This window comes from Oreochromis aureus, linkage group 10 (genome assembly GCF_013358895.1).
Source record: "Oreochromis aureus strain Israel breed Guangdong linkage group 10, ZZ_aureus, whole genome shotgun sequence".
Lineage (NCBI taxonomy): Eukaryota > Metazoa > Chordata > Actinopteri > Cichliformes > Cichlidae > Oreochromis > Oreochromis aureus.
In genome coordinates, this window is record NC_052951.1 from 12,752,891 (window position 1) to 12,774,115 (window position 21,225).

Below are 21,225 nucleotides of genomic sequence, written 5' to 3' on the forward strand. Positions count from 1 at the left end.
GCTGCTCGTCAGCTTTGAGTATGAAGCAAGGAATCCAGGTAATCGTAAAACATTTTTTATCATTTTGAGGTTTTAACTATCGTTTCAAATCATAACTATTGGGATGTATGAAATAATGTACCTACTGCTAAGTACTTCTGAAGGACATGATGGGCAGTGGACTGAATAAGAAGTAAACGTTTTTGTCCATTGAGCTGTATGAGACATGACACCCTTTATTTTTAATACATGGCCACACGTGCACAAATATGTAATCATAGTCATGCAGACGAGTTTAAAAATTAATGCCTGCATCTTCGTTTCAAACACGATGGGGTACTAATTATTATCATGATTATCTATTTTTATTGCAGTTCTTTGCTCTATTTTCTCCTTTAACAGTGTACCTCACACACAGCTGAAATGCTACAGCTGTCAATATGAAGGAAAATAGAGCTACCATTAAAAAAGTTGCGCTATTGTCTACACAAATACATTTTAAAATGACAAAAATCATTCACTTAACTGCAGGAGGAATTCACTGATCGCCGCGATCCCGTAAGAGTTAGAAATATCTAAATTTCACAAGGTAATCTAGGGCAAATTGAGCGGGTTACTGTGGCAACTGATGGTGCTCGGATCCCCTTTGCCGTGCACTGCGCATGCGGGTAGTGTCGACACAGACTTTCGCAGACAGGAAGTGTGACCAACTTTTTCCACCATCCAGCCCTACCTCGGGTCTTTACATCATCCTTCCTCAAGTAATCTAATTACTTTCATCGCACACGTATGTAAGCAGAGGAGTGTGCTTTACTTTTAGTTTCACCCTGGTTCCGTTTATAACCCGCACAGCTTTCCTGTCCTCTCACAAACAAGCGTATACCCCTTTAACTGAGAGAGAGAGAGGGGCCGCGCAGTCAGACCTGCGACCGTTTACAGGCTCAGCCTTCCCCTCACTCCGGGATCCATTCATAAATAAGACGTCGTTTCGGCGAGGAAAGTCTGACTTTCTCACTCGAGCGGACCGGATGCGAACATCGAGCGAGAGTCAGACACTTTCGCCTCCGCGCTCGGCGACTGTGGATCGGGGGCACGGCTGACAGCGCAGAAGTGACTTTCCATGGCTGAGCCCCCTGCTGTTGAGTTCATGTGCGAGCCCGTCAGGAGGCAGCTTGACAAGCTCCGTGCGTTTAGACCAAGTCTCACCATGCTCGCTTCCCCGCACTGTTTCGTGATTTCTACGCGCTTCCTCTTCAGCCGGGGCAGCCTGCTTTAAATAGCTCGCCTCTTCCTTTCTTCTTCTGGTTTACTCTCTACACACATCGGTCTATCTATATCTATACACATCTATTACTTCCAACAAATGACAGTACATCGGAGGAGGGGTGGACCTGACGTACCGATGGAGCAGTGAGTTATGGCAGCTAAAGAGGAACTGTATGCCAAAGTGACCCCACGGAGACAGCGCCAGAATCGGCCGAACACCATTAAACATGGGTCCACTCTGGACGTACTGCTGTCCATGGGCTTCCCCAAGACCAGGGCGTGAGTATACACAGCTTCACACACTGCTCACACCATTAAACACTGTAGAACTGACCATCAGCAGCCTGTCAAAGTTTTCCTTTATCTGCCTTTCGGCGTCAACATCAGCAGCTGATCAGCAGCATCTCTGCAGCTGGAAGGAGAGGCAGCGAGTCTGCTCAGCTGTGCGTGTTTGTTGATACATAATATCGCCCGTGGGGTCTTCTCAGATGACCCCCGTAAAGAAAAATGTTACAGCAGCTTTATACAGTAGGACTTCGGCTTATCTATTGTGCCATGCGTGACTTTTTTCTTTTCTTTCTGCGGTGCTGCAGAAAGTATTTAGTCCAACAATATGAACGCAAGCTACTCAATTTCAGCTAAAAAAGACAGCTACAATGACTTAAGCTCAAGTGTTGCAAACCCAAGTACCTCAGTGCTGCCGTGCACGCACCTGTCCATGTGTTGTTTGGTCTTCTTCCCACTACTAAGGTAATAAAAAATGACAGGAGATGTTTAGTGTTGTCTGAGGCAGTCTTTTTTTGCTTTTGTTTTTTTTTTTTTCAATGAGAAGCTGACTCCCTGGGCCTCTCCTGGATGTGCCTCTCAATACTTCTTTTCATTCATCCCTGAGCAAAGAAGTTGCCAGGAAACAAGCAGTACTGGCTTGTGACTGTAGTCTGTTGATTATGTAATTGTACTGGAAAATGACAATGTGTGGTCTGCTTGCTACTATTGCACCCCCCACTCCAAAAAAAATCATATAAATAACAAATATTTCTTATAAAAAACGAGGTCAATCAACAGAAGGATGCGTTTATTGAAACCAGGAAAGAAGAGTAGTAAAAAAATGGATGCACAGCTTTGTTAGTGTGTAAAGTTATGAACATTTCTGTTGCTGAGCCTTTTATTTCACTCCTGTCGTGTGAGCCTGTGGGCAAAGAAGCGTTTTATCAAACATGATGTGGTTTGTGTAACCCGACATATTGAGGAGGTGTCAAATTTTAAGTTCTGCACAGAGCTCCGTTTTTACATCTCAGCCTCCTCTCGCTGCGCAGACTCCACCTAATCACATAATCTGTAATCATAGTGTCTCTCATTGCGCGCTCTGCCGTTGACTCCCACATTACATATATTTCAGCAGCCTCATCTTCTCACACAAAAGCCATTCTGTACGTTCAGCCTCTCCCCAGGTATCAAAAGAAAGCTTAAATTACTGCCACGGCAGACAAAAGTGAATTACCTGAGAGTGCCGCGATTAACGTCAAGCTCTGATGCTTGTTTTGCCGTCTGGATCGTACAGATATAAAACTGTCTGCCCATTTAGAACGAGGAGTCAGAATTTAGCAGTGACCGTTGTCAGAGTTTTGCAAGTAGGCCGAAAGTGTTGAACAGTCTTTCGCTTTTGTTTAAGATGCAGCGTCTCCAAAATTAAACCTTTTTATCATTTGCAAAACTGGCTAAGGTCATCCCGGCTTTGATCGCTCCAGGCTGAAGCTCTCACTAGTTCTGCACAATGAACCGATGCAGACGGAGCAACCTGTATGCCAGGCCTCGCTTCTATTATTGATGACAGACTGATACACTTTGATTTGATTGAGGCTATTACATTCATAATGGAGCAGGATTATTAGGAGTCACTGCCTTCAAGGCTGTCTGGCCTCTCTGGCCTATTTATGATATTAGAAAACAAACATAAAAGGTGTTTTGTGCACACTCCCCCTAAAAAGCCTCATGTTGTGTGAGGCTCCTTTTTTACTTATATGACTAGTGATACCTAAATATAACATGACATTGTTATATTTTTGGAGCCTAATTACATGTGTGACTGCTTGCGGTTCCATATCCCATTTTATTTTTAGGGAATCAAATATGCACAGTTTTTACTAACCATTTTCTAGTCTTAAAATAACTGCACACAAAGCTAATTTTTTTTTTCTCTAAGTGGAACATTAAAGACGTAAAAGATGAGGCGATAATGTCGCTCTGTATCTGATCGATGTGTAAACAGGCAACTGCTTTCGGACACGCTTGTCGCGTCTGCTTTATCAAGCGATAATGCAATACGTCCCAGTGTTGTCTTTGTACCACAGACAGCTTTGCAGTAACCCTCTCTAAATGAAATACTCCGATTCGTGTCAGAAACTGAGAAATCCACGATTAAGACATTTGGGGGCTGTAGTTCGATTCACTTAAAAGTTATCTTTGTTCTGCAGATGTGTTTCAAACGGTCAGAATCTACTCTGACGACCACGCCAGACACGTCGCTGTAAAATATCAAAAATAAACATCTGGTTATTAGGTTTTGTTGTCAGCTTCTCTCCCAGTTGGTATTGTGAGAGGGAGAGGTACTAATAGGAAAATCAGTTATCAGTCATGGCTCGAGCGAACAACGGCTTCATTGTGCTAGAGTTCTTTTTTTTTTCAGGGAGTAGGGAGCATGAATCATGTACACACACGCATACACGAACACGGAGTATTGGGCTTTCTGTTGTAATTGGGCAGCGAGGGGTCTGCTGAGTCATCCAGGAACTGACTTGTGTAATCAGATAGGACATGGATGGACAGTGGTCTCTCTCTCTCTGTGCGATGATGCTGTCAGATGGTTGGAAGACGGTTTGGAAACTGAGCGCCTGACAACACAGACTTGCCATAATAAAAGACTGAGGACACGATTTAGAGTTAAGCTCATTTTATTTGGATACTTGACCAAATATTTGGTATTTTAGCTTTAGATTAAGATCATAGTTAAGTAGAGTTATATGACTATGGGTAGTTTTTCTTTTCTAGAAAATAATAATGGCAAATATAATTTTATTTTAAATAAAATCTCTGCCATAGTGAGCAACGTAAAGGGGCTCGACCTCTACTGAAGACAACTGGTGGATGATCACAGCATCTTTTCTATGGTAAAGAAAAGTGCTGAAACTATCCACTATGTAGGCTCATTGTTAATAATCCCACCGTAAAGAGAAGACTTCAAGAGAGAAAAACGTAGAGATTTCAAGGTGCAAAACATTCATCAGCCTCAAGAACAGAAAGGCCATTACAGAGCCGAAAATGGCCAAGCCGATCACTTGACTGACTTGGCCAGTCGAGCATGCATTCCACATACTGAATGCAAAAATGAAGGCAGAAGTACAAATAAACAACAGCTACACACAGCTGCAGTAAAGGCCTGCAAAGCATGACAAAGAAAGAATCTTTGGTGAGGTCCACAGACTCCAGACATCGTGCAAAGGGTCCTCAACAAGATCTTAAAATTAGTCTTTTTACGTTATAGGGCCGGGGGAGGAACTGCGTGTAAAAATAGCTGTAAATGTTTTATGCTTCAGTGCAATATCTTTGTTTATTACGTCAACACCTTAAGGGTAAACAAATTCTGCACATGAAACAGAAATTTGTGTCCAAAAATATGAAGCAACTGCGAGTATCGGACTAGAACTACCGTTTTGTTTTTGAAGCTAGACCGAGCCATCTGCTGCACTTTTGGTGATCTTTTGTTGTGATGTTATATCCAAGCTTCTAGTCACTTCCAGACATGGTCTGTATAATGACAGGTATTTTGTAAACAATATGTTTTGTGAAATTCCTTGATAAAGCATTTGCTTGCATCACTGCCACTGTAGTTAAATATTAACTTTCACCATGAGTTTATACCCCCAGTATTCTCCGGCCTGCTCTACCTTATCAGTAAGGCCCTTTCTCTGTCTTTCTTCCTTTGTCCTGACTTGGATCCTGACTTTTCTCTGACCTCCAATTATCAATGAGTGTGTAATGTCAGAGCAGTGTATTACCTGAGGCTAAGTTTGACATAACTACGGTAACGGCAGCTTGTGGGCTGACTGTAGGTACCTGTGCTGATGGCGGATTTAGGCGCAGTTTTACAGCTCTTGAGAAAGTCAAGAGAGGAATTAAGCTCTTGATTTAAACAAATGATGAACTATGTTAAGAGAAACTACGAGAAACAGACGGCGTGTCTGCGGCTTCTTCATGTCAGCCATGCATGAAGCACAGACCTGCCTTGAAGCAGCTGTAAGAAAAAAAATGTGACTGAAATAGAAACAAATTAGGATGTGAGCCAGCATACTAATTCATTAAAATGCCTTACCTCAGTGTTTATTGTGGCAGTTTGGAGCAACTGAAGCGTGAAGCTGATGACCACAATGCACCAGAACAAGAACCGCAGGAACAAAGAGCAAAGCTGGGAATTAAAAGAGTAAATAAAATATTTAGACACCCTTTTACTCACTTTTACTTTCATGCTAACAGGATGTAGACAAACTAGAAGTGGTGAAGGCTTTTGTAATGCATTATGCAGAATGACCACTTCTCAGTCAGGAGGTCTGTGCTTCATCCCAAAACTCTCGTGCATCCAGGATTGTCGCACTCTAAACCAAAACACGGGAGCCAATAAATATTTGCACCTAAAATCCAAAATCTGAAATAAAAATATATATTATTATCGGGTGATCAGGCAGTTGGGTTTTAATAAGTGCTCAGTCTGTAGCGTATTAGAAAATATAACATCATAACTAAACACAAGTTCTAAGAAAATTGCTGCTTTTGAAAGGCTGGTCCATCTAATATCTGGTAGTTTAGCTTAATAAATGCCATAAATGTGCCCTTCATTTGTTTATTTGCTCAGAAGGATGCAGCCCTTCTGGGCTCCAGTATAAAACCCTGACAAATGCTGACCAAAAGCCTCTGTTTTGTATCCCTTAACACGTGCAATTATCTTCAGGCATTGCCATGTCTGTTGGTTTCCCACAGTGCGTCTAAAGTGAAGAGGGCGCTGGCACTGTGGTTGCTGCGCTCTAACGTATCTATGCTCAGATAGCATAATATGTGGTAAATTTGTCGTTTCTGTCTTTGTTTCTGTTCTTTCTGTCTGTAAAGGCTTTTGTTTGTTTAAGAGGAAGTCGGTGTGGGACAATGTTCTCTTGCCTGCATCAGTTTCATAACTCCCAACCATAGCAGCTACATGCATTAACTTTACTCCCGTGTAACACGCACCAAAGGCATCAGTGAGGAACCTTTTCAGTTTAATTGAGGAAATCTTAATGTAGCTCACGTGTACATCAGACATGTTAGTGGCTGCTTGCAGTAACAAACTCTGAGCTTGCATTGCAGACGGCCAAGAGGAAGTCGCCCGTTTCCGGAAGTGGCTTGTGACCTTTAGAGTGTGCTCGTTTGAGGGTTGAAGGGTGGCTGACGCAGGGGATTCGCACGTCTCTTCTGCATTGTAAAAGCCTTTTATACCTCTTGAGTTGCTGTATTTTTTTTCTCAGTAGACAAATGCAAAACTTTAGGAAATGTAAACAATTAAAAACTATTTAGATTAAGCTTTTATTCGTTAACCTGTCGACAGGCCAATTTTAATCTGACCTTTGAGGCCTGGAAACAAAATTTTCAGGTGTAATTAAACCAAAAAAACCCAGAATAAAGATCCTGATTTTAGTTTTCAGAAAGCATCCATGTGCGTGTCAGCTGCAACTCTTGAACATTTGCTGTTTTGCTTTGCTTTGCATGACACATCCGCGGACTTTTGATGAATGCTGTGTTATGCGTCACAATTTTGGCACCGAGCCTCACATATTCTTAGTGAAACATTCGCCCTGTGCACTTTGCCTCATTTCACTGACGTCATGGGGCACTAAAAATAACATGCTAAAACAGCACACTTTGTTTTAGTTTTTGACAGAAGCGTTTCTAATCAATTGCTCAAACGGCAAAGCTCGGCGAACACAGTGAGCGACTAAACATTAACTTTGGCAACACAAACGGCTCACAGTTCATTAACTGGTGTCAATCTCTGACTTTCTCCATCTGATCTTGTGGATTTGATGTGTCGATTGTGTGGAAATAATGAAGAGTAGTGGCCCGTGACACGGGCCGTACACTGCTTGTTTGTTAGAGGGGTGCTACTGAAATGTTGCTTTGATAGCGCTAAAGAAAGCTCTGAATGTACAACACCAAGAGATCAAAGTATATATAGTTATGTATTCTCTAAATTTTTTTCTTAATTTTTTTCAGTTTTGAGTTTTTGTTTTAATTCAGTTCAGTTTCACTTAGTTTCCTTATTGCACTTTAGTTTTTATTATTTGAAAAAGCTAGTTTTTGTTTTGTTTTCAATATTTTTAGTTTTTGTTTTTGTCTTTTTAATTACTTAAATATTGAGGGTATTTGTAAGGGGCAAGATTAGTAAAAATCAGAGCTGGTATTTTAATAAACTGCTCAAAAAAACTAAAGGAAAACTTTGAAAACACATCAGATCTCAGTGGGAAAGTAATCATGCTGGATATCTATACTGATATGAACTAGGTAATGTTTTAGGAAAACATTGTTTGATGGAAATGAAAATGATCAACTTACATTGCACTGAATTCAAAGACACCCTGAAAAAAAAGTGAGGTTAGGCAGGTTAGGGGCGATCGTGGTTCAGGGGGTTGGGAAGCTCATCTTGTAACTGGAAGGTTGCCGGTTCGATCCCCAGCTCTGTCTGGCTTGGTCGTTGTGTCCTTGGTCCTTGACCTACTGCCTACTGGTGATGGCCAGAGGGGCCGATGGCGCGATATGGCAGCCTTGCTTCTGTCAGTCTGCCCCAGGGCAGCTGTGGCTACAACTGTAGCTTGCCTCCACCAGTGTGTGAATGTGAGAGTGAATGAATAGTGGAATTGTAAAGCGCTTTGAGGGTCTCGAAAAGTGCTGTATAAATGCAATCTATTATTATTTTTGCTGAAATTTAATTGCTGCAATTCAAAACCTAATGGCTGCCACGGTGCCGTTGCCTAGCCTGTAGAGGTCTGTGACCCACCACCAAACCAGTCATGTGATGTTAGAGGCAGTATAATTTTCTACATGGCTTTTCCAGATCCTGTACATGTGCTCAGGGTGAACCTGCTCTCATCTTTGAAAAGCACAGGGTGCCAGTGGACCTGCCAATCCTGGCATTTCATGACAAATGCCAGTTGGACTCCACGGTGCCGGGCAGTGAGGACAGGGCCCACTAGAGGACGCTGAGCCCTCGGGCCACCCTCATGAAGTCTGTTTCTGATTGTATGGTCAGATACATTCACACTAGCGGTTCCTAGCAGATTGCTGCAGTCGCCTCTAGTTTGCAAGGAAGATGCCAAGCTGTCTACAAACACTCACAAGCTGAGACGCCGTAAAACTAAAGAAAGCAGCGTTAAAACTTGAAATATCGTTTATCATATATAACCTGGCTTCTACACAATATATTATGCTGAGAACCAGTTAGCTACCAATATATCATTATGTCATGTTATAATGTCATCATGTTGCCTAGCAACCACCTAGCAATGGGTTAAAATATCTAGTTTTTGCAATTATGCACCTACAGCACCTTATAAAAGCATCATATTGTTTTCATTTCAAGCCATTTTAAACAGAACAAACAGGCCAAACAACACTGACGCACGGGCATCTACTAGTAGATTAAACAGACAAGATAAAACAAATTAGCTATAGAGGTGTTAGCAGGCAAATGTCTAAACATTAGTGTGCTACAACTTTGCGCTGCTTCCACTTTTTGTGCATACCAAATTGACCTCAAAGATGTGGCTAGTTTAATAGTGGGATTTTCAAACTTTTGAGGGTCAGAGATGGATCTGTTGATAGAAAATTTTGCAAGGACCCTTTTATAATCATACCACAGATAGCTGGCTTAGTGTCACTAAGTCAGTAAGCATAAACAGCTACCTGACTCGTGGACCAAACTTGTCTTCTGAGTGAGCTGAATTTGAGACATAAGTGCTTTAATGCACAGACATCAGAGTTGCATCAGTTTTCTCATCTAACTCTCAAGAAACAAAATGCCATAAAGCATCTCTTTCAACATATACATTAAATCTACATAATGGAAATGTTAAGTCTGTAAGCGTTATTGCTTTGTTGGCATGAACGCATTAGCCTTGTTGTATATAAGGATACTTGTAGGCAATGTATCGTGAACTATAATGATGAATCAGCTATTGGCTTTATTCAGACCTCTAAACCACAAAGTTCAGGCCTCATGTCTGGCGTGGGCTTACCATCTATTTGCATAGTCTGCTAGATTGGCCGAAGGGGAGCCCCTTTCCTCTCCTGATGGGGGCTTTCCTCGGGCTGCAGTTTTTTTTCAGCAGCATCAGTCCTATCAGCCCTGTGGCTATAATAAGTTGCAAAAAATGTGTGGCCTGTAAACAGGAAATGTTGATTTGCCTATTGAGCGAAGTCAGGAGGGGCCCCTGGGAGCATTTAACACATTTGTGTGTGTCCTAAGATGTGTTGATATGCTTCTTTTTTTAACTTCTGTTCTTCATTTGTGGTTTGCTACTTCTTTGGAAATTTATGTAACTAACCTGTATGGGAAAATATCCAGTTCAACTGTAATAAACAGTCCGCTGTATGTTTACACGTGTGAAAAACCGAAAACATGCAACACAACGCTTTATCTGAAATGGGCTTAAATGTGGAAACAGGAACTAAACACAGTTGCCATATGTGGCTGCCATGAAAAGCTGTTTTCTGTATTGCGTGCAGCCGTGGTGCATGTGCAAATTAAGTTAAAGCTCCATTCAATAATGGTCTCTTTCTCTTATACTTCTGTGTGACGGAAACCTAATCCAGAGTGAGTTCACTAACAAATATATACTCTGGAACGACACGGAAAAAACATTTGAAACATGGAATTAATTCATGGTAAAAGAAAACGCATCGACCGCTATAGCCAAAAAGTCTTTCCCTTTTTTGGCATTTAACATTTTTAGTAAGTGAAGGCTGAAATAACTAGTTGAACTATTTTGTTTTCTGTATTTATGGCAGTGTTGTCTTTATTTATCATTCTACTCTGAAGTGGTGAAGGTGCATAGATATTTTTGATGGAAAAAAATAGACAATATTCTGTGTCAAGACTTTACATCTCATCCTCATTTGGCTTAACTTAACTTAACTTGTAGATTCGCCTTCATCACCAATAACTGTATGACTTTCTCAGTCTCTCACATTGTTGTGGAGGATGTTTGACCCACTCTTCTTTCCAGCGTCGCTTTAGTTCAGCTGACTCTATAACATTTTGCCATACAGACGACTTCGTGGTAACTCAATGGCTGCGAGGTGCTCAGGTCCTTTTACTGAAAAACAAGCCGAAATCATCACACCTCCACCGCTGTGCTTGACAACCAGTATGAGGTGTTTTGTCCTTGTTAGAAAACCTTCGAAATGTACTTTCTTTTTACCATGACTGCATCCAAATATGTACACTGATATGATCTACATGGGTTGTGTGACGCTAGTTCTTGTTATCAGTCATAACCACTCTGTAAAGTAGGCAAGGGCTCGTCTGAGGTTGGATTATGAAATGCAAGCATGCATGTAGGAATTTGTGGTGGCGAAAGTATACATGACACCTTTAAGCATGTCTGTTGGTGGACTACGACTTCCTTGTGGTCCCGCATGTCAGTCAAAATCAGACCATGAAAGTACGGCTTTAAAAAAGTTGAAGATATTTCTGAAAACGGCCTCGACGCATTTTGGAAATGACTGCAAGAAATGCCAAGAACAACGCACACTTAAATCACCTCATTTCTTTTTCAAAAACTATTAGAAATGTGGGAAAGTTTAATAAAGAAGGCACCGAATTCGAAAGTGGGGATTTGAAAAAAGTATTGCTACATTTATAATTTAGTATAAGGATATTTCATTTTCAAAATGTGTAGCACTTGATTATAATATTCCAATATGAGCTTTAAAAATTGTGGAAAAATTACCTTCTTTATTAAACTTCTGGCAAAGGAATAGATCACATGCATGTGATTTCTTGCTTAATCAGTATTTTAATATAAAGATATTCTTTTCTAAGGGAACTATGCATGGAAGAGCTCATCGTGAGAACATTACACTTACAAGTTTTAACAAGTTTCCTCAGAGGAGACACACTAGAGGTTTGAGTGTGAACACTCTGGCCACCTGTATAACATTTCCAAAGTGAGCCATCAAGTACAATCATGAAGAAAAATGGTAGCAAAAAACACACAGCACAAACCACAGTGAAACATGCTGCAACGAAACAAGCCTGGTGGTATTTAGCACAGCTTCCTCACAGGAAGAGGCTCCTCTGTTTCTCCAGGCATGAAAAAACCTGCTCGGTTACTGTTACCTACTTCAGTCAAGGACACTCTCACAAAAGACATTCGGAAATCTCAAGAATTTTATTTGTGGATTTAATAAAGGAGGAAAAATTGACAAGTTTCAGACAGACATATTTCTGAATCGGCTGTTAGCTGAAACGTATGATTTGATCAAACGTGTCAGCATCGTTTGCTTTTTATGTTTTTACTTTGAAGTGTTGCCAGAGTCGGTAATGATGTCCTCTTCACGTGGACTGATCCACGAAAAGCTGAAGCTTAAACTCCAATCTTGTGCGTTACATTTTCAAAATACACACATATAAAAAAAATCTTTTGTTTAAAACATTGCCCTTTCTAAAAATCTGTGCCACATAGATGAATAAAAATGGCAACACCATCCTGCTTGATGTTGTGTTATTGTTTATACATGGATCAGGGGTTCTTCTCCTATGAAAATCTTTAAAAAAAAAAGGCAGATTAAATTCAAGTGCCGTTGCATCAGTTTGCTCTCTGACTCCGCACTAAGAGCATTAATATTATTTAATATCGCAAGGGTTCACTCTCATAAAATACCAAGGAGATAAGAAGCAAGAATCCAATGTTCCAGCCTGGATTGGATTTTGTGACGTCTCAGTCACATCTGCATGTAATCCCATCATGCCTTCTGAGAGAAAATCCCCTTCTTTTCCTCCTCCACACAGAACCAGGTGGAATCTTTTGAAAAGGACAACTGACTCTCTTTCTTAAACCTCCTCCTTACAGTGCTGGTGTAGTGCTGAAATAGTATAAATAATAGACTAACCAAATTTTTTGACTCTCACTGTAGCTGATATATAACTCAAGTCTTTATGTAGATCTGCGTGAGCCATCTGTTATGATCCTGTAGGCTTGGCGCTCTCATCGCGCACGCTGTGCTCTTTCAGTGCGCGCTGCCCCAGGGTTGGGGGATTTCGCCGTATCTAGGACCCTCTCACTGGGACAAATTTAAAAATAGCTCATTGAGTTCGAACATCAGGGCGGCACAATGAACTCTGTCCGTATCACGCTATAAATTCAGTCAAATGGTGACCATACAATGGTGCAGAACACAACCCCTTGTTCGGTTTTATGGCTCATTAGAACTGCCATTAAGAGTACCAACAAGCAAAGCTCTCTTATGTGAGAATAGACATATCATTTAGAAAAATGTGACATTATTATGAAGGTTTTGCTTTTAGGGTTATCTGATGCAATGAATGAGAGCTAAACAGACTCAGGGCTCTGCTTTATTTTCAAGCACGCCACAAAGCTCAAAGGAGATGGAGTTGGGTGGCTTGCAGCTGAGCTTTAAAGCTTAAATGCTACAAAGCAAAGTGCAGTTACTTAACATGAATTCCCTGTTGTTTAAAAATGAAACTGTCTACTTCCTTTCTTTACTCGTTTATCAGGAGTCCAGCTCTTACAGGATGTAATACCAAGCATAAGATATATTCGACAAAACAGCAAAGTTTGTGCTACAGTGCACCAATGATTTGCAGTGCCTGTGTGCTCTGAACCTTCTAAATTACCGTCTCTTGCAGATATAATCTGTGTTAGTCCTCTAAGAGCTGAAGAAACCTCCTTGAATCAGCACATCCCTTCAGAGGCAGCCTGCAATAACAGAGCTTTTATAAAAAGATGCTAATTAGATTTTGAACACTCGAGAGTAATCATTCAATCAGCTCTCTGTTTCAGGAAAAAAAGAAAGAAATTAGAGTATAAAATGACACAGATAAATCTTGTGGTAGGAACCGTTCATTTTATATCATATTAATACAAAAAGGTGTTATTTTATCTGTCATTTATAGCAGATGTTGGTATCGTGAAGCTGGGGTTTGGTTGGCCTACATTTTTAAGCAATGAGACGAGTGATTTGAATGTGTTGTTACCGTAATCGAGTGTGCTCGACTTCATGTTCGACCTCAGTTAACACTAACACAGGGAGAAGCATCTCCCAGTAGGTGGCCACACCTAACTGATGATAGAACCAGACTGTCCTAATGCATTCTTAGGTCTTAGCAAAGAAGCTAGCTGCTTCAAGTCAGAGTCTGTTTCATGAACCTCTGGTATGAATAATGTAAGAATTATTGTGTGCTTGCTGTCTTTTTACTGGCCTCTCTGGATGTTTGTTCTTTGTTCACAGTCACACGGAGGCGCAGCAGTCTCTTCCTAATAAATACAGTCCGGAAGAGAAAGTATTGATTTGTGTGGCTGTGCTTTGATCTCCCCCTCTCCCTTTCTCTTCCTGTTTTGCAGCCTAAAAGCTCTGGTTTCGACAGGAGGGAAAAACGTCCAGGCGGCTTGTGACTGGTGAGAGCAACACATGCGCACACTCAACTTTACTCTCCCTTTTGTTATTGCTTAACAGGAAATCAAATGGATATTCTTGACATGGCAAAAATATACTGACTTAATATAACATTTTATTGTCACGTCAGATTGCACTTACAACCATCGCTGCCCTCTGCTGGACATTAGCTGCTCCTTCCCTTTTATCTTCCATTATCACAGTTTTTTTTGTTTTTTTCCCTCTTTCCACTTGACGTCCTCTTGGTCACTCCAGGCTCTTCTCCCATGTCGATGACCCCTTCCTGGATGATCCTCTACCCAGAGAGTATGTGTTATATCTGCGACCCAGTGGGCCACTGCTCCAGCAGCTCACGCACTTCTGGAAGCAGTCCCGCCTGTCTTGCGGCAAGAACAAGGCACACAACATCTTTCCCCACATTACCCTCTGCCAGTTCTTCATGGTCAGTCTCAACTTCCCGTGTGTGTGTGTGTGTGTGTTTAAATTATTTGTGCTCACCCAGAGGAAGTTGTTTTCAGTTTCTGCACATGTACAGTAAACATTTAATATATGCTGTCACATTTCCGTGTGAAGCCTGCTGCAGAGAACACAGTGAACAATTTAGAGCTGAAAGAAGTGCTTGCAAATACAACATGTTAGATTTGTGTTTGCTGGATTGGTTAACCTCATGTAACCTCTTTGTGGTCTTCAAATTTAAAATCTGTCCCTCAGTTGTTAGCTAACTTATGACCCAAGTTCCTTTTTGTTAAAGCATTACGTCTATGTGTAGAATTTCAGCCCAATTTCTCCCAGTTCAAAGCCTTGCATGCATAGACATGCATTGTGAGACAGGATTTGAAAGTGGTGAGTGCCACAGATGTCAAGGCGCGGAGCTGAGCAACTGAAAACTCTACTGTAAACATCATGGTAGTCAAAGGGACTGTGAGAAGAACACCACTAGGGCCAGTCAGGAGAAACTCAGAGTTGCAAGCAAAGCAGGGGTTGATTTCCTGGAGCCAATCACAAGTGGGAGAGTGGTGTTAGCTTTGGTAGACAGGTAGAGCTGGATGTCATCAGGATAACAGTAGAAGCTTATATTAAAAAGTTGATTAAACTTTTCAGTGGAAGTAAATAAGTAATGAATAGGAGAGGACCCAGAACAGATCCCTGGGGAGCACTGGCAATAACTGGAAATGGGTGGGATTTTACATGAGTGTGACCGAGAGCCAAGAGATGGGATTTAAACTAGTTTAAGGGCGTGTCTGCGTTAACTTGAGAAACAGCTATTTTGACAGGCCTTCTTTGTTCTTCTAGTTGCCAAAGTTTTCTATTGATAGTACTGTGTAATGAAAAAGGACCTAAACAGATGTTTGCATTAAACTCTATATTTGCCCATGTGCAGATTGTTTTTTGTATACATATCACTAGCAATGACAGAGTGTTCAGTATATCACTGAGTTTCCTGTGTTGTTATCTCCTTTACGCTCAGTGTACTGATGCGAAGGTGGAGGCTCTGTCCGATGCTCTCCAGACCACCATGGCCAAGTGGAAAGGTCGCATACCTATGCCCCTCCCCCTGGAGCTCTACGTCTCCTCAACCTTCATTGGTCTCTTCGTGGAGGAACAGATGGCAGAAGTTCTGAAGGGTTTTGCTGCTGACTTTGCCAGTGAGGCCGCATCAAAAGCAGGTTCAAGTCCTCTTTTTCCCTTTGGTTAAGAGGTTATACATGAACGCTGTCTTGCAGACGCAGTGTTGGATGCTAATGCTCCCAGGCTCTCTGCAGCAATGATTTAGTTCAAAGGAGTAGACAGACATTTGGATGCCTAATTGCTTTCTGAGTTTTATGAAAGGATCAATACAATTCTCTCTTGCTTATCCCATGTATTAGAATTATTTGGGCAGCACTGCTTAATGTATTATTATTTGGGGCTTGGTTCGCTAGTTGATACCATATCCTGGAAGTTCCTTTGCCTGGCTAAGAGAGTCCATCATGTAGCCATTGACGAAAAACTATAACCGTGGAACTGTACCATGGTACAGAGCCAGGCTAGCTTATAGTAACATGAAAGGTAGGCTGTATGCTATCGTCAAGGTTAAAGGTCAGAAGTGGTACTAGTATTTTCTATATTTTCAACTGGTGCATCCCAAGAAACCCTTAACTTTTGCATGGAAAAGGCACATATTAGAGTTAGGCTTAATATGGTTGGGCTGAATTGGGGGCAGTTATAGGCTTTGGAGAGATGCTGAACGCCAGGATCCAGGTTTTCCCAAAAAAATATACCACTGTGACACGATCTGTAGTGTTAATTACTTTACCTGCCAGTGCTTTTATTGTTGTGGATGACTGGTGTGTATATGTTGTTCTTTGTTATCCTTAATCCAGATGTTCATGTTGAGCCCCATAAGAAACAGCTTCATGTCACTTTGGCTTACCACTTTCAAGCCAGTAGCCTTCCGGCTTTGGAGAAGTTAGCCAAAAATGTCGACGTGTCTGCAGGGTGTGACTGGCTGGCCGTGCTCTTCTCCAGGGATATTCGGTTTGCTAATCACGAGGTAGACTCTCATTTAGTACCAAGTAACAAGCATGTTTCCGCTCCTCATTTGTAGCTCTGGCACTTGAAATTGCTGCCGTCTTAATGGCTCTTAATCATCTGGCCCCCTGCAGACACTGCAAGTCATGTACCCGTACATGCCTCAGAACGATGATGAGCTGGAGCTGTTGCAAGGAGACTTTATTTTCATGTCTCCGATGGAGCAGAGCACCGCTAGCGAAGGCTGGCTGTATGGCAGTTCGCTGAGTACGGGGCTGTCCGGCCTCCTCCCTGAGAACTACGTCAACCGTGCCGATGAGTCTGATACATGGGTCGTCCATGGGTAAGTAGGGGAAGCAGGGTATTCAACATACACATCAGCAATGTGGGTAACTGTGCCCTTTTTAAAACTCTATTAACAATTTAAGTCATTTCTGTTTTGTTTCATTTTCTAGGTCTTACTCCTTTCTTAACTGTGCCTCTCCATCGAACTCTGGCAGCACTGTTGGTGGGCTATTATTTGATGGACAGCAAAATGACAGTCTACTTGACAGTCTTGTGGATCCTCCCAGCCTTCCAGGCCTCTGTCTTCCTATGCAGGTACAGCCCATGTTAAAGTACAAAAAACAAAACAAAAAAACATCACGAACCTCACTGTTGTCCTGTAACAATCCCAGTAAAGAGTTTGTTAATGACAATAATTACTGCGTGGGCTCCTAGCAGAAGCTCCAGATTAGTGCATGTTGTCTTTAATGACTCACAGTTTCAAACAATTCTAATCGTAGGTGTCAAGACCAGCTAGTCAGCCCTCCCTGTCCAAGATGAGGCTGTTTGTGTGTCGCCATGGGGAGAGGATGGATGTGGTGTTTGGCAAACACTGGGTCACTCAGTGCTTTGACTCCAAAGGTAAGGGTTTACTAGGGGGATGACCATGTTTTTTACACATTAGTATAGCATTAAACACGTTTGACTTGATTTATTATATTTTATTTGTGATGTGCAGGCAGATACATTCGCTCTAATCTCAACATGCCAACCAGTCTCCCAGCTCGAAGTGGAGGGCACCGGGACTTTGATAAGGATTGCCCAATTACTGTATTTGGCGCCACACAGGCCCGTCTTGTTGGTTGGTATATTTTACTTTTATTTCATTTACCAGTGCAAAGTTAGCCCAGATTCTGAAGAATTGAGCTTTTTAAGACTGAAAAGTTTTTATTTCCCATACTACATGACATGCTCGCCTGTGGAATCACACTGTATTTTGTCCTATCTCAGGGGAAGCCCTGTTAGAAAGCCATACAACAATAGACTTTGTTTACTGCTCTCCTTCTCTTCGATGCATTCAGACTGCTCAGCACATTCTTCAAGGTAGGAACTCATCTTCACAGACGTCAGTGTACTGACACCAGCACCTACTCAGCTTCTTTCTACTATGTGATATTTTCAATGTTAGCTTTGAGTCATAAATCTTTAGTTCAGGTCTTATCACAGTGAGACTTTTCTAGGTCTAGTTTATAAAGTGTAACAGGACCTTCGTAGTATGTAGACACATCAGTATGTCTGCTTTAAAAAGGCAAATCCTTTTTAAAGGTTACCTCGTTTGCACATATTTATACATTTCCTTTACATTTTACTTCAAAAAGAGTAAGTCTCAGTTCAACTCTCTGCCAGGTCTACAGCAGGACGGAAAGACAAAAATCCGTGTGGAGCCAGGACTGTTTGAATGGACCAAGTGGGTTTCAGGTACATGTTTACCTGCCTGGATCCCTCCAGCTGAGCTGGCTGCTGCTAACCTGAGTGTGGACACAACATATAGGTACACAGCAACACTAACACTATGGAGGTTGTGCTATTTTCTCTGATCCTACAATCTACTTCACCTCTTGTATCTATTTCGTTTTCTCCTAGACCTCATATTCCCATAAGTAAATTGACAGTTTCAGAGTCCTATGACACCTACATCAGCAGGAGCTTCCAGGTGACCCGAGAGATCCTGACTGAGTGCAAAAACTTGGGTAAAGTATAATAATTAACATGTATCCAGGATTTTTAAGTAATTGCTTAGTAAGCATTAAATGTTGCCAACATTCACAGGCTAAAACAGCCACTTTATGTGGATAAAACTGTAGTTTTCAATGTTGTACTTTTAAACTTTTTAGCTAGACTTTTTAGCTCATAAAACACGCGTATCCAAGAAACCAAACATCATCAATGGCTTAGTTTGGGACAGAAAGCTTATGGTATCTGAGGAATGTGACTCTATGTTCTCTACCTCTTTCACACAGGAAACACGGTCCTGTTTGTGGCCCATGCTTCCTCCCTGGAGGCCTGCACTCGCCAGATACAAGGCCTCAACCCCCAAAACTCCAAGGACTTTGTCCAAGTTGTCCGAAAGGTCAGTGTAGCATTTTAGTTTCAGCGCTCCTTTCATTTCCTTTGTAACCTCTCCCTTTCTCAATGCTTTGTTTTTTTTGACAACATGCACATCTGTGTCTTCTTTGTGCAGATTCCTTACTTGGGATTTTGCAGTTGCGAAGAAATGGGAGAGACTGGGGTGTGGCAGCTGGTCGACCCACCGATCCTGCCTCTGACACACGGGCCCAATCACAGTTTCAACTGGAGGGAAATGCTAATGCAAGATTGAAGGATATGCTCTTTGGCTCTCTTATCTTGAACTGCTGAACAAAAAGTGGCTTCCATCAAAAGACATCATGCAAAAAAAACAAAAAACAAAAACAAAAAAGAAGTGCATAAATGAAGGCAAATGTATTCAAACACACTGCTCAGGAACGGGAATGTACAGTTTGTGTGGAGATTACAGAAAAATGAGTTACAGTTTGGGCGGGACTTTGCTGCATTATCCTCAGTGATATACTTGTTAACCCAAAATGTAGAGGTGCTGCGAGGAATGTAGACGGCTGTTTGACTTGTTGATGGTTGCCGATGAATCAGGTTTTATGTCACGAGAGGGTGCCTCATTAAACTGTGTCTGCGGGCCCCTCTTTGGCAGAGAGGGGAGGGGGGTGACGACTTTGTGTTCTGCTGCCTTCTCACACACTGTGACCAGAATTAGTTGAGAAAGACTTGTGTATCAGAAAAACTATATTGCCGTGGGTCAAAAATAACTATTTAACTTGTAGCTATGACCCTCTGGTGAAAAAAAAACAAAAAGCACAAAAGAAATGTTGACAATCAGACAGGGGAGAACTGATCTTCATCGTTTTTTGGTGCTCGGGTGGGTAGCTTGTTATAGGTTTGATTCCTGTAAAATGTCATATCATTTTCTTCTGTGTTAACATTTATCTGCCCACATGACTCATTTAATCTTGCTGTAAGCCATGGCCTATGGGATTTGTCTGGAGACAACCAAGTCAATATGACCAAGAAAATTTATATGATCATATACAGAATGTTGTTGTGTTGTTGTTTTTTTATCGACTGAACCTTCTGCTTACTTTCTGTGACCCCGACGCCCCGTAAGCCTGACCACGACAGTACTTTTTCGACAACGTGATGAATTTTACTTTTTCTGGATTACATAAGATCCCAGTTATTTGCTGCATGAATCTGAAAATCCACAGATACTCTAAAAATTAATAAAACAAGGTTGTGGAGCTACGAAGGCCAGCATATATCAGCCCTCCATGTCTTCTGTAAAGACCTCACTCCCTCTTCTCGTGCAGCAAGAAAATGAGCATAAGTGGACACTGCAGTGCAGTAGAGCAGTGCCACCCATATCCCCTTACTGTAAACTGTCTGCACAAATGCATATCAATTAAGTTTAGTTGCTTTAAGGTTTTACTCTGTACCAGTTGCAACATCAGGCACAGATACACGTGGATCTGTGCCCGATTTGTTTTTAAAACAGTAATGAATACAGGGACATCAAACTCATTTTACACTTTGACATTAAATCTCTGAGCACAGGTTTAATGTATGTGTATTTTATGTTATGTATGTGTAGTGCTTTTGCACCACTATATTTTGGATACAATGTACTCAACACCATTTATTTGAAGGCTTTAGGTTTTTCTTGTGTTGCAAATAAATTGCATTTTATTAGCGCAAGCTACTCAGCAACATATAAGTACTTAAAATTATTAAAGAGACATATACATGAATGAATAATTATGATAATATGTATAATAAAATTTCCATTCTACATAATTAGTACAGGTACTATTTGAGGTAGTACCTGTACTAAATATGTACTTCAGGTATTTTAATGTTTGATTATACAAATTGAGTACTGTTAGGCTACCAACTAAGGTTGTAATTTTTACTAAAGTAAAAAGTCTGAATGCTTTTTTTCCACTGCAAAACAACTGTTCACCACAGAGTTATATTTAAAGTCTTGTGCAGAACCCCTGCGCATGAATCTGAAAGTAATTTTTTTTCTATTATAACTTTATTTCTGATTAAATATCTGGATTTCCTGGAGCCTCCTGTGCCACCCTATTTTTTTTTTTTTAAACCCAGTGGCATACATTTCTGATTGAAAACACTTGTGCAAGTCATAAACGAAAAGGAACTAGTTTTTTGCAGCTACTTCGACCATTCACACATTTTATTTTCAGACATCATGCTGCCAGATGTGGTTTATACCATCTCAGACTTCCGTTTCTTTCAATTGCCTACTATAAACCTTGCACTGCCTGCAAAGAGGATTTCTTGGTTAATGTGTTAAATTTATCAACATTTTATGAATCTGAAATATTAATTTAGGACATAGAAGAATTATACAAACTCACAAAT

The 21,225-nt window shown here is 41.1% G+C and overlaps 1 protein-coding gene across 1 annotated transcript; it reads left to right on the top strand.

Moving 5' to 3' along the window:
* Window positions 1–657: 657 nt before the first annotated feature.
* On the top strand, window positions 658–20,910 carry ubash3ba (ubiquitin associated and SH3 domain containing Ba). The gene is made up of 14 exons (XM_031759966.2): window positions 658–1,524; window positions 13,908–13,961; window positions 14,215–14,401; window positions 15,428–15,626; window positions 16,323–16,492; window positions 16,605–16,813; window positions 16,926–17,070; window positions 17,256–17,376; window positions 17,474–17,596; window positions 17,746–17,838; window positions 18,142–18,286; window positions 18,379–18,485; window positions 18,756–18,865; window positions 18,977–20,910. The coding sequence occupies exons 1-14, from the start codon at window positions 1,397–1,399 to the stop codon at window positions 19,112–19,114; spliced, it is 1,929 nt and encodes a 642-aa protein (XP_031615826.1). The 5' UTR covers window positions 658–1,396; the 3' UTR covers window positions 19,115–20,910.
* The last annotated feature ends 315 nt before the right edge of the window (window positions 20,911–21,225 follow it).